The 14,357-nt window shown below is 41.5% G+C and overlaps 1 protein-coding gene across 1 annotated transcript in view; it reads right to left on the minus strand.

Annotated features, from left to right (window-relative positions):
• Positions 1-7,400: 7,400 nt before the first annotated feature.
• LOC140257888 (uncharacterized) overlaps positions 7,401-14,357 on the minus strand; it is a 29,952-nt gene continuing 22,995 nt past the window's right edge. Inside the window, exons 10-11 of the mRNA XM_072347567.1 lie at positions 13,307-13,424; positions 7,401-7,596 (exon numbers count right to left, since the gene is read on the minus strand). Coding sequence (XP_072203668.1) covers positions 7,401-7,596; positions 13,307-13,424 — 314 coding nt within the window. The remainder of the gene's footprint in view (positions 7,597-13,306; positions 13,425-14,357) is intronic.

Below are 14,357 nucleotides of genomic sequence, written 5' to 3' on the forward strand. Positions count from 1 at the left end.
TAAGAATAGCTCCAAAACTATTGTCCAGTTTAAATCTTAAAAGAATTCCTAAGCGTTCAGTCTCCCACAGAACAGTGTTGTTCACCTCCCCTCCTTGTGTCAACGAGAAGCATTTCTTAATAACTACAGTGCAAATTAAAACTGTCTTCCTTTTAAAGTTGATGAGAATTTTGCTCTGAGTCATAATTTATTATATACTTACGTTTTCCCTTCCTAGTGCTGCTCATTTATTTTTTTTTTAATGTTTTCTTGAAAGACACTAACAGATATTCTACCACGCTAAAGATGTTTTTCATTTTGAAACCTCCCTTTCCATACATCTCCAACTACTGCAGAATTCATTCAGTGCCGCTAACATCACACAGACCCTACATTAATCCATGCAGCGTACTTGCAACACTGATAGGTTTCAGAGCAGGGACAGCCACCTGCCAGTCATCCTCTCACCTTATGATGGCAGCAGCAGCAGTCACCTCCCTGGCCACAGTTCCTGGGATTGGGATTGGACACTGCGAGCACAGAACCTCTGAGAGCATAGGCAGAGGTCTGCAGGAGTCCATGGGAAGGAGATTCCCACCTCCTAGGTTTCATATTAATATCTGAAAAATACTTATTTCAGTACAAAAAATAAAGAAGAAGAAAAAAAAACAAACACCAAAAAAAAAAAAAAAAACCAATCTAAAACAGCTTTGGTAAAAAGAACACCTATTGGTCATTTAAAAGGCAGCGAATAACAGATATCAAGATAAAACTGCATCAGAATGTCAGTCTTTCTGCCTTATCATACATAGCAGTGGCAATAAAAAGATGGAGGCACAGACCAGATTTACACCGGAGACATACGGGGGGAACAGAGGAGGGGGCTATTCAGTGCACGCATTGTATAACCGACCTCTAAGGAAATATCTGCATAAATACCCAGCCAGTGACTTCATTTAGATGCTCACAGACTCTATGGGAAGTCCATAATAACGTCTACAGAAAGAATGCGATCAATATGTTATCGAGAAGATAAGTCAGTGTCAACTCTAATGTTTAAATATTCATCTACTTGTACCAACATCTTGTCTGTTACTGAAACAACAGGAATATTCAAAGATTAACTCTACATAAAAGACTCAGTAATTTTTTTCTCCAATTCCTTGTTTTTCTCTCGTCAGTTCTACGAACAGTTGTTAAGTAGAACAGGTTGGCATTTTTTCATCAAAACGTTACTTATTTGAAAAATGGGTCTTGGAACAAACCAAGACTTTTGCAGAAAATTTTCATTTGGGGAAAATTTTTCAGCTTGTTGTCAAGAAAAGTGAAAACTGAAAAGAACTCATTTTCCAGGATACACAATAGTACTGAATATATAATCAAAAGAGCTAGAAGAACCAGACGGTATTTGTTTTAATCCAAAGAATTTGAAAGGAGAGAATATAAAAGGACTCATATTAACTGCAGGCACATTTATGAGGAGCTCTGGGAGAGAGAAGATTTGCTTCTTCATTCAGGACCACTAGAAACTCTGAAAAACACCAGGGGAGAGGAGAGAGGATGACTTCCCAACACTGGTGACCCACTCAAGCCATTCTACTGCTCAAAAGAAACTTCCCAACATTTCTACAGTGAAAGATCTGTTTAAAGTCAGAAGTAAAGATAAAGCTTATGTAGAAGATCAAGGAACATGCGAAATGCTTGGAGAGAAAGATGCTGAAGTTCGTTGAAGCCTGTGTTCTGCTGGGTGCTGCTTAGAGCCTCTAAATATAACCAACGTTGCTGCCACCAGGGGCAATAATGCCCTGCAAAAAGGGAGAAAACTGATCTCCCAGGCTATTTATTGCACTGCCCTGAAATACCTCGCCGAGGAGTGTTAGTCTGGTTTCGAGCAGGATGGTGAGTACATCTACCTGAAATGTGGAGGAAGTTATACATGGTATATATAACTCAGCCCCACAACTGAGCTATCTACTACAGCATAGGTGCTGTGTGACAAAAGTTACTCGCCATGTTCAGCACCGAATGCAGCGTTGAAATAAAGCCTGCTACCATTTCTTAGGTGGGATTTGAGCATGGGAAGTGGATGAGTGATATGACAATAAGAGAAGCAACAGAGACAAACCAGGCTGTCATCAAGAGAGGTTTGTAATGAAATAGCATTGTATTTGCCATTTTGCTGTTTACCAAAAGCCTTGTTTTAATCAGGGCTATAATTAAAGCCCTTAATCATTCTGAACAGTTTCAAATGAATGGCTTCTTTCATGCGTTAACATATCATTCATGCACCAAATGTACATGTAAGGTTGTGTCAGTAGTCTGTCTGGACATAGGCAGCAGCCTATTGAAATACACATCTACACGTCGCTATTTTAATACGGATCTGAAAATGCTAGTTTACACATTTAAGAAGCTGTTACAAACTGTCAAACAAAAAATATGTATCTTGTGAATTAATGAGGCTTCCTTAGGATACAAACTGTGTCTGTACACAGTATGTGATGATGGTGAAGGGAGAGCAAGTAGAGCATAGCAAAAAGAGCTTGTAGTTGCCAGTGCAAGGTTCTGTACTGAAGAACCCCAGAGGATGGTTTATTATCCCCACCACCAAGCCAGCATAGGCTGAACTAGTACTCAATGAGCCTAGGTTAGAGAAAGGACATTAGCAAAAGTGAGAATGTGATCTATATCCTTCCCTGGATTTAAGAACATGTTCACATATTTGGATGAGAAAGGCATTGAGGTGGGAGTTACTCGTACTCACCGAGAAACAGGAGTCCTCCCACATTCACTCCTGTTGATAAGGTTCTGGTACCGTGAGCTTCGTGGGTGGTGATACAACACACGACAGGCATCCCCAAGTGGTTCTTGTGTCCCTGTCCCTGGGGGCAAGTGAATGAAAATTATGTCTAGGCCGTGGCACTGAGATATCTCTGGGCAGCCCAAGTGCACTGCCAACAGACTCTGTCTGGACTCTCTCCACTCTTACCACTTGCCTCTGTGCAATGGAGTGACTACAGCAGCAATGGCAGGCAGGCAGGGAGGGGGAGAGAGGGCTATGGGGCAAAAGCAAAGAGAAGAGAGGAAGGGAGAAAGCAGAAAGGAGACTAGACAGGTAGAAGTCTAGCAGCAAGGCTCTTAGTGGAAGAACATGTATTCTCTTTCCCTGCTTTAAAGAGTTAAAACAGTGTGGAAATTAATACATAATCAGATTTACAAGAGCAGCACAAAACACAAATAGTATTAGGCAAGGCTGGGGAAGGTATCTGGTTTTCAGTCCCAGCTCTTTGTACTTCCCAAATACTGCCCAGTGCAGTAAGGTCTCAAACCTCTTGTTTCCAACTGCTGCTCTCCCTTCTGCTCTTACTTTTGCTAGCAGGAAAAGCAGTAAGAGCCTCCCAAAATTTCTTGCTTGCTAAAGGAGTGGGAATTGCAATACCTTTCTACTTTGCTAGTTGAAGATGACCAGGAATTTGCCACAAAACCTCACATTCTGTGGAAATGGCTGTTTTCTTTAAGACAGTGTTCCAAAGGGAACTTTGCTGAACTTCCCACAAATGTTGACTAGTGGACTCCCATTAACAAATGGGCAGCAAGTTAGAGACGGGCCAGGTAGAAGATGGGTTGGTGTCTTCTGCTGAGCGCTCCAGGTTCTGGGCCTCCTAAAACCACGAGGACTTGTGTCTTCATGGCACCTGGAAGGTCCAGTTTCCATCACATGCAGAAGAGAGCCCTGAAAACTACCTCTGACATCTCCTAGGTTCCTCTCCCACTCTGCATCAGAAATTTCAGTGGTGCCCTCTACATTTGCAATGAGCTGAAACAGATAAGAAAAACACAGCTGTATGAAACACTTCACTGACCTGTTGCCATTGGCCTTGAGCACACACATACCTGAGACACCTGTCTCCCAGATGTCCTCCAGCACATGAAATGGGTGGGTGGGTGGGAGGGGGAGCTGTAACCAGCAGCTATGCCAGGTTGTCAGTCTTGCATCACCACCAGTCATCTGCAGCACCTGATCCTTTGGAGATGTCACCTTAACACCTTTCCATTGGGGTAACCAGTGATGGATAGGGTGAGCTAAAAAGAGTAATGTCCACCCTTTTCCTTGCAGAGACCACAGTAACAGTCAAACCCACTACCAATGTCAAGCCTCAGTCTGCATTAACTATACAGGAGACTGCCTTAAAAAAAAAAACACCCTAATATTATGTTTTAGAATAGAGAATTTACCTAAGTAAATAATTATTTTTAAACCCAAGATTTAGGCAGCTTTAGTATTCCACATTATGCTAATGTTTGACAATTACTAAGTGTGGGTATCAGCCAGCATTTTTTTTTTCTTTTTTTTTTTTTTAAGTTTAATTTAAAGCAATTTGACATGGAAAGGTTATTACTTTAGTTGCCAATAAAAGCTGTACTTTTAACATAAGTGTACACCAAGCCCTAGGGTATGTGACTATTATCTTTTCTGCAATTATGTGGTGTTCTACATAAATGTTAAAAAAAAAAAAAAAATCTTAGAAATATCAAAAGTACCAACTTAGCAGCAGTGTGTGGAAGTTGAGCAGCAGCAGCTCCGAGAAGCAGCAGCTCCCGCAGGCACAGAGCAGGTTGAGGTTTCCTCCTAGAGGTGCCGCCGGGAACGGCTCCGCTGCTGCCTGCGCAGCCTGGAGAGGGGCCTTCTTTCTAAAGCATGTTTCTTCTTCCTTTTTTCTTTTTTTTCTTTATCTTTTTTATTTATTTATCCCCCCCCTTCCCTCCCTCCCCACCCTCCGGGTCTTCAATTCTAAATGTCTTTTCTTTTTTCACCATCCCTCTGGAGCTGCAGTTTTCCCTTATTAGGGGAAACTGTGGTTTCCGCTCACTGTAGGGTCATGTTGCCAGAAAACAGTAACCACCCACCACCACCACCACCCCCCTCAAGAAATTACACGTGAGACCTTGAAGAGCCTCGATGCTATTTCTGGAGCCACTGAACCAGTGAATTCTAGAGTGGAGGTGTGCAGAGTAAAGGAGAGAGCAACACATAGGGTAGCTCAGCATGTGTATGGGGCTGAGCACATCCCTTCTGACGCTTCTTCACCTCCAGGATTCATTTCTTTGGCCAAGATAAGGTTGCCATAGAATCTGAAAACATCAGATGCAGTTGCCAGTCACAGTGGGGACCTGGCACCTTGGGGCCACTGTCAATGAGTGCAGCCTGTTGCACCAACCCCTCCAAGCCAGGCCCATGTGGGTGTATGGCAGTGCCCTCAAACAAGGGCCAAACCCCACATCAGCCTGTGTGCAGATAAACGTACTCCACTCACCCTTCAAAGGCAGAGCCCAAGGGTAAACAGATTGAAACAAGACAAGCTCTAGTCCAAACACTGAAGGTTGCTTAGTTAAGAGATCACTTTGATATAATTCTTATTTTTTTTTTTAAGTCTGGGTCATTTTTTTTCTGTCTGGGTTTTGTTTTTAAAGTTACTTTGGAGCTTACAAAAGTCACAGCATGACCCTCGCCAACTGCAAACCTTCCAAAAACACCCAGTACCAGGGCAATGAACTTTGGCTTCCTGCAGCACCATGCCCACGCCTGTTGGAGCTAACCTGCAGCCATCCCCAGGCAGGGAAATGGAGCTCAGCCCTTTGTCTTCCTGCTAGAAAAGCAAGAGCATTGGTTATAGTCACAGTGCCAACTCCAGTTCATGGTTCAAATTAGCTAAAGTTTGTTATTTTACACTTTAACTAGGAGCTGCAACAAACTGCTCACCGGCAGTCCCAGCGATAGTATACAAGCCCCTCTAGGATCCCTTGGAAGAGCTCCTGATGAGTTCACCGCTGTTTGTACATTAACCTCTGGGTGAAAAGCCAGCCAGAGGGATGTGAGAACCGCTCCAAGCCCTCCAGAGCATGACACAAAATGATGCAAGTGTGGGAGCTAAGAGAGAAGATGTTGTGCGAGCCCAGAAAAATAATAAAACATTTAAATCCTTAATTGTTTTTCTTGAAGATTTATCCAAAATTGAGCTCTCCTTAAGCCTGTGAGTTTGCAGAGCATTGTCAATAAATTAGATCATGCACACAAGGCAGGGATTTCAAGCCAAAAAGCTCCAGCCGTGAGTCGCTTAATAGCAACACTCCCCAGAAAAAAGACTGGAGATGAAGCACAAGATATGTATTAATTATCAATGGTCTAATAGAAAATTTAATGAAGACAAGTATCTTCTTGCACTTTTTCCATGATAACCATGATAGTACGTCAGCAAAATGCATACCTTACAATGTGGCGGTGAAATGTCAAGTCTGAGGCCATTATAGCAATTCACCACAGTAATGGCTAGCCAATGTATGGACTTGTAGCACTTAATCAAAGTAATGACATTCATCCACAATTATTTATGTTATGGTAACAAAGAGCTGCCAAATGCAAAACAAATGACATGAGGACTTGCAAGTGAATTCCTTCCCGTAAATTGTGCTAAGGTTATGCTTAAAGGCCCTCAGGATGGGAGTCTGTATAAATTCAGAGCATTATCACTGGTGTTGTTATTGTGGCACATTTTACTGCCTATAAGTCGTGAACCCAGTGGTCTAGCAGGGATGGGCTCTTCAAGACAACAGAGCTGTCTTGAGACCTTTGGAAATGGCCCTGATATACACTCAGGAACTGTCTGGAGAATTTTACAGAGGGGAAAAAAAATGTAAAAGAAGACCTTTGCTTACATCTGCTTATCAAGGGGAATTTAGAGCTAGTTATATCAACACGTATACATGTATTTAAAACACACGAGCAGCCCCCACTTACCTCGAAGGGTTTGGATTGCAGCCATTATAATTGCCAGCCATGATTCTCGATTAAATGCAATACTTTTCTTTTAGGGGCATTTATGTGGGTGTTTGTATAAAAACACTGTCAAAAACGAAGAACACCAGTAAATATAAAATGGCAACATTCGGGTTCAAATGCAATGAACTAATTTATTCTTTTCAACAGTACATCCAACTGTTTTTTACCACTCACAGATGTCACTGGAACAACTTGAATAAAAAAATAAAATTAAAAGAAAAAACAGCCTGGGAACAATATCCTGCACAGAGCAGCTAATATTAATTGCTTTAAAAATGCCCTCTATTAAACTAAATAATAGCCAAATCTCACTACAGTAAATGTGCCCTCATACGATTAAGTACAATTTAACAGAAATATGATTGCATAGTAGAAAACATGAAAATGTTGAAAATGAAGGTTTTGGGGTTTTTTTTTTGTTTTTTTGATTTTTCTTTCCCAGAATATGAATCTCCAAAGAAACACCCAGAAGAGGTGTTTGACCCATTAGCCAGTCACTCAACCACAGAGGCCAAAGCTGTGCTTGCACTAAACTCTACCACTCTAAGTGAATGCATTCCCAAGAAGGGAGGCTGGTGGGCTCTCACCACAGGCTCTGGCCACCCTCAATGACCAGGTTGTGGCCCGTCATGTAGTCTGAAGCTTCAGAAGCCAAGTAGACAACGGCAGCCTGCAGGTCGGTGACCCGTGCCAGCCTGGCAGCAGGGATGTCCGCCAGCCAGCGCTGCACCAATGGCTGCAGCTCCGGGGAGTGGATGAGCGGCGTGTCCACGATGCCTCTGTGAAGAGCAAACACGGTATGGGTTAAGGAATTTATTGGCCCAAATGGAAAGGCAGTACAAGGTGTTAATTCAGAAGGAAAGCCGTGGGGAGTAGCATGGAGAGTACTGGCATCAACTAAAGCTCATAATGCAAACTTAAGCAGCACTGTTTTCCAACTGCCTTCCACTACCACTGGGCAGGCTTAGAGGATTTATTTTAAAAAGAGAACATGCACACTGTCATCTTAGCTAACAGCAAGACTCCCTAACTTTCAGGTTACTCATCAACTCCAATTTACATTTTCTTGTAGAAGGCAACATGGCACTGGAACCAAAGGTGCCTCCAACCAGGTCTGTTGCTACTCTTGGGAACTGCTGAAATCAGAATAATCCGATTTCTCTTTTTGCAGCATGATGTTACACAATATGTTCATATCCTGCCCAGAAACTGAAAACAGCCCAACTTCCCACACGTCAAACACAAGGAAAGCAAATGCCAGCACCTTTCTCAGACCTAAACTATTTCCACACAAAAAAGGAGAGACACATCACAGTGGAATCCCATCAAACAAATACCCCGGCAAAGCATGTACCTGTCTTGCCTGTTTTACATTAATGAGAGACTACACCATTTATTAAAGCTCTGCTAAGTTCATTTTCTCCGGGTGCCCTAAAAATGAGTGATGCTCTGGAAAGCACAATGCAGGGCGAACGTTAGGCTGGCTTTTATGACTTTAACTACGACTGATTTGTCATACTCCTCCTTAACAACATATTTGTATTTTGTGAAATGTATAATTTTTTCAGCCCCTGAACAAATATATTTACATAACTGTGTCTAACGAGAAATTACATTTAACTTCTCAGAAATGACAATAACTAAAACCTGAACTGCCAATTCCACTTCATTAGTGTGGTAGAAATGCATTCCAAATGTTAATAAAAATTCCAACATGCTGATAAATTAGCGCTTCTAAGGAGCATGTGACACCTTGGTTAACATATTCAACCTCAATTATATTTCTCTTCAGCACCCTGTTATCTGGAACCTTTGCTGGCAATCAGAGGTGCTGTTTTTCAGCGGCCAATTTTCTAGATAATGTAGCTTATCAACACTGTGGGTAAACTTGCCAATGAAATCAGGCTGCACTGAACCACACACACGCTAATTGCATCTCTTTTTTATGCATATTTACAGACTGTCACTTCAAAGAAATCAGTGGCCCATTGAGGCAGCCAGTTAGCTGGAAGAATTGCCTCTTGCAAATGAAAATTAGCAAACAAGCCAGTGATAAATATGAAACGAACAAAGTATAAAAATACCCATTTTGTTCTGAAACTTCATCGGCATCCCAATTTATACTTCCAAGGAAATCATTTTTTGAGACATGCTGGATTCTGGGTATGAGATTTACCTTTTGTTTTAAATGAAGGCTGAAATCTTCTATTTACTCTCTTACAAAGTGGAACTAATTCAGACTTTCCCCCAAACAATTTTTGCTTTCATTAATCAGGCATGACTTAAAGATCAGCTTTATTTCTTATTGTAATTGACAATAAACACTACGGCTGAGCAATGCAGCTTGGTTAGGCTCGGGCGGTGTAATAGTATCAAATGCATTCTAGCATGGGGCTGCAGATTTTACTTCTTTCCCCTAAGCACGGCTCCTAGTCTCCCCCCCCCTCCCTCAGCCACCCAACCTCAAGAACTGGTTTACTTTAGAGAGAACTGTGCTTTGAGCAGCAGATGTGGAGTACATCGCACTCTGTTCCCCTACACGCCTCTCACTGCACTCACAAAACCACCCGCATAATCATTCTGGCTTTGCACTATCAGACATCAAATTCAAATCCTTATGATTCTTTTGTTCCCTTAGTTTGAACCCAAAGGGAATGTGGATTAGGAAATACGGCATACATTCCTCCAGTAGAGCAGATTTCACTATAGGAGGATGTATTTCAATGTTCGGAAAAACCATCCTTGGTCTCATTTCAGCCCAGGGCTTCACCTCTTGGTTGACCTTTTCCTCAGCTCACTTTGAGTAGCAAAAATGTTGATGTGTGACAAAACTTCATTACAAATTATTTTTGTTCCATAAATGAGAAAAAAATTTAGCACAAAACTTAAAGTTGCAAACACACATACTGATGGCACTATAAATATTAGGAATGTCATTGATACTACACATCTTCTGGGAAAGCTTTGGTGCCAAGTTGGGCAATTTAATGTTGTTGAACCCTTTTAGGCAGATTTTAGTTGGCTCCTAACCAGTTCCAGCAAAGACAACTGCCAATGCATTAATTCCCTACCTCATCTCGTATGCAGTGCTGAGCCTATCAGTACTTTCTGTTGCATGTCAATGTAATATCAAACTGCTAGTTCCTTAACATTAGACATGAGCATCAATATTTAATTATTGATACACAGGACAATTTGAGACATTAGGAGAAGAAAGGAAAGGAAAAAAAAAAATAGAACAACAAAAAACAATTGCCTAAAACATTTCCACTCCGAGAGACACATTAGGAAAAATATCACTTACCAGATACTTAACTGGAATTGTTACGTGCGTTCAATCCCCAAATGAGAGCAAAAAGAGATTCCATCTGTGTGTAACTTGATTTCTTTCAGATGAGTTATTAATTTGAATGAGTTAAGTACACTCCACTTAATCAGGAAGTGTTTAATCAAGAGATCCACTTAATTGGGACATCTCCCAAGGAATTAGATTTAAGTCCAAAGATACTTACCAGCAATGACTGCTGCTTAATGGGGATGGTAATGCCTCTTAATTGGGATGCCTTGAGATGATTCCGGGTTGCTCATTCACCCGCTTTTCCTTCCCCCCAAATTTGGCGACCCAAAATTTGGGGAGATCCCTACCTGCTTTCTCACACCTTGTTCCCACTGGGCTGAAAGCATCCAGTTCACATTATACAGTGCCCACTGGTCAAGTATGCTGGCTGCAAAATGAGGCATCCCAACACCATGCATGCTGAGAACTGAGGTCCCCAAAGTTCCCTGATCCTTCACACCCACCTGACTTGAAATATCTGCAGGGACCGGGAAAGGGACAAACACACACACATTTACTCATAGCTCCCCTCTGTGGCCCAAACTGCATGTCTCTTTTGATGAAGTCCAGCACTTTTGTTTTGCATGGCATCAGCCTTGCAACAAGCTATGAAGGAACAGAATAGACAGTGGCACAGAGATGCTTGCTCTGCACAGAACAAGAGGTAAATTCAGAGAATCATAGAATGGCCTGGGTTGAAAAGGATCACAATGATCATGTAGTTTCAATCCCCCTGCTATATGCAGGGTCATCAACCACCACATGAGGCTGCCCAGAGCCACATCCAGCCTGGCCTTGAATGCCTCCAGGGATGGGGCATCTATTGGATTCCTGGGATCCCATGTGATCCAACAAATCTCAGTCACTTTCTGCCCATGGGCTTGAGATTTGCCTGGCCAGTGAGAAAAGACTGGATCTTCAGTTTTATAAATGCAGTAAATTACGCTAAGGACTCTGCCATAACACTTTATGCATTGATAACTTTTATGCATTGGTCTGCATAAGTTTTATGCACTCGTTAAGAAATTAAGTTGATAAAAAGTGACCAGATAGGAAGAGGAAAAAAGGCCAAAAGGTTTGCATGGTGAAATAATGTTCAAGGCCAGACTGGAGTGTATGGAGCTTCAGGCAGATGTGTGCTGTGAATGCCTTAAAGCATTAAAGAAATCAAGTGTAGGGAGAGCAAAGGACTTAAGGGCACACCTACATAATTTACTTCTCCAGAGATTATCTGGAGCTAATCTCCCATCATGTCTTATATCCATCTCTTGTGTTTCTCATAGCCCTCAAAATCTCTCAGAATGTTGCACATTACACTGGACATCCATGCTCAGATAAACTCATGCATTTGGAACTTTTTCCAACCCAGCAAAGTACTTTGATGGCCTCACCGAAATAAGGTTCACAACTCTCATACAGGTAGTAACATACGCAGAGTGTGCTTTTTGCAAGGGAGATCTGAGCAGTACAAATCACACTAAACTCTGACCCAGAGCTCCACGTGCGTCTGGACAGGATGGGGTCAACCAAAGCTCTGAAGTAAAACTCTGTGAGGATTTGGGAGCCTTTCAATCCATGTCCCCAGCTGCACTGGAGAGAAAGAGCTGCAGACATTCAGTACAGCAGAAACCTTTGTCCTTTCTGTGCCCTTTTTGGCTATTGCTTTGCAAAGAAAAATCCCACTTCCTATCATAGGATTTTGAGCTCACAGTTAAAGACATGATGATAAAACTGCAACCTCATTTTGGCTTATAAAGTAGAACCAGAGAAGTATGGCTCTCTTTTCAGTGCTTTGACAATTGCTTCCAAAAACATAACTTCTTCAAAGGAGAGTGTAAGTTTCCAACTTACACAATACAATGAGTTTTGATCATTCAGTGGAGACACTTAAAATATATGCAAACCCCTCAAGAATAGGTAATTCCTCCTCTAAGAGCCTTCTCACCTGTAAGCACAGCAAATGTGGCATACTATCCCATCTCTGTTGGTAACGATTACCTGTGCATTTGCAGGCACAGTTCCTGCCAGGTCCTGCTGGGCTTCCCTAATTCCCTTCATCTCCCCTGGCTCCTAAAAGCCTGTGTAAATTCAGCAGACCTAGTTGTGAGAACGCTATAGCAGAGCTGTTAGTATTGGCATGGGGAAAATCCTACTACCAAGTAAGATGCTGTTTAAAGAATCCATGGATCACATCAAGCAAAGGCTGGAGTCCCTGCTATAATTGGTAATAAATAATCATAAGGAAGACAGTTAGCACAAGGAATCGGAGAGTCAAACTGACAGTAAAAACACAGGCACTTGCCATTGAGCTCTGTGTTTTTTTTTCCCTTCCACTTTGTGGATTAAAATATGTAATTTGTTTTTCCTAATTTGACATACATTATAACTTCATTATTACAATTTAACTCCTGGGTTAAAATCCTGCCCTTCTTACTTACTCTGATTGACTTCAACGGTCTACGGAATTTGACCGCTTCCAATTAGCGCTATCCACTTGGGTTTCTGCTTAGCACTATCATGCACTGTTAATTGTTTAATAAAATGACTGTGTTGGCCATGTCTGTGAGAAACAGGGAGAGAAAAGATGGCAAGAAAACTTTGCTCTGTGAATAAATACCATAAAAACGAATGTGCAGCTTTAAGCCTCCAAAAAATAAGGAAAATGTAATTTGTAATATATACAGATATATATTTACAAAATTACACCTGGCCTCCTGCAACTGTCAGAGCTGAACGGTATCTCAATTACAGCGCTGCAATGTGGCGTTTTAAGTGCCTATATATTTGTCTCAAGCAAAACGGGGAAAGAAGTATTGTCTATTAAGTGTCAAAAGCCTTTTCTTTAACCGCGGAAGGCTTGGACAGACTAAGGAAATATTTCATCTGGAAGAGAAATGCTAAAAACTACCCTTCACATTATTGGAAAACCTATTATCAAATGCTAAAACCTCTTCTTAAATCCCCGAGTATACACAGCAACAGAGCAGGCTCGGTTATAAGTATTTAAACCTTTGTTAAGGAAAAGACAACATAAAAAGGGATGCAATCCACCTGCTAATTAGAAACTTTATTTTCCAAGATACTGCTCATTTGAGCTTTTTAGAACATTTCGTTCCCTTTGTACTTTCAGAATGAGACTACATTTTACTTACGGGGAAATGCAGTTGACTTTTACTCCTCTGTCAATCCATTCAGTTCCTAACGTCTGTGTTAATTTTACGACCCCGGCTTTGGAGGCATTGTACGCCAACTGCTTCTGCGGGTGAGGAACTGGAAGAGATTCAGAAATAGAAAAAATATTTATTCTCTTCAAATTAAGATGCGTGGGGAAGTTCAAGCACCGTTCCCTGCCTTGAGATGAACTCCTTGTCGTTTCCCTGATACCAGGCATGGAGCAACAAGAGTTTATTCATCACACAGCAAAACTAAATCTGTATTTGGTCACTTTGCATTTTTGCCTCAGCATCTGGGAGAAATGAAGAAAAAAGAAATGAACTCAAAACATTCTGTGTTTCAGCAAAGCCAAAAGCAACGTGTTAAACATATATGCAAGTATTTGACTCTTTCCGAGAAGGATAAATAATCACATTGATGTTTGCATGTTTATGTTTTATACACATGTATATTTTATGGAAAATATTCATACACCGCGATACCAAGAAAAAGCTATACCACATGATATAATATCGTTGTGTTACAGATTTTTATGTAACACACCATATTATATATCTCCCTGGAACAAATTATTCACCTTAATTTTTAAATTATCTACGGTCTGAAGCAAACACATTATCTAATCAGTGTTTGTATGGATGTGAGCACAGGTGCGTCCCAAAAATCCTGAACACCCACCATTTTCAGAATCTAAAGCTTCTGAAGATGTTTCAGAGATGTCACATGTCAGTCACGGAGGGATGATGATCGGCTTGCTAATTACAATGTTCAGGCTTGTTAGTGCAGTGTTCTGGGTGGCTCTGCCCCTCTGCCAGCTCTTGTGCTTGCAGTGTTCCCAGAGAGCTGCTTAAGGACAAATCCACAGTGGGTGTAAAGTGCCTTAAACCCCTCAGAACCAACCTGACTCAGTGTGCCTGTTGGGATTTCCACCTGTACAGTGTCTCTCTCTGAGGACTTTTATCTGACCTGCTGGCTAAACAAATCTGGTGCAAGGCACCAATCTGTAATTAGCACCATGTCATTACAAGA

This window comes from Excalfactoria chinensis, chromosome 12, assembly GCF_039878825.1.
Source record: "Excalfactoria chinensis isolate bCotChi1 chromosome 12, bCotChi1.hap2, whole genome shotgun sequence".
Taxonomy (NCBI): Eukaryota; Metazoa; Chordata; class Aves; order Galliformes; family Phasianidae; genus Excalfactoria; species Excalfactoria chinensis.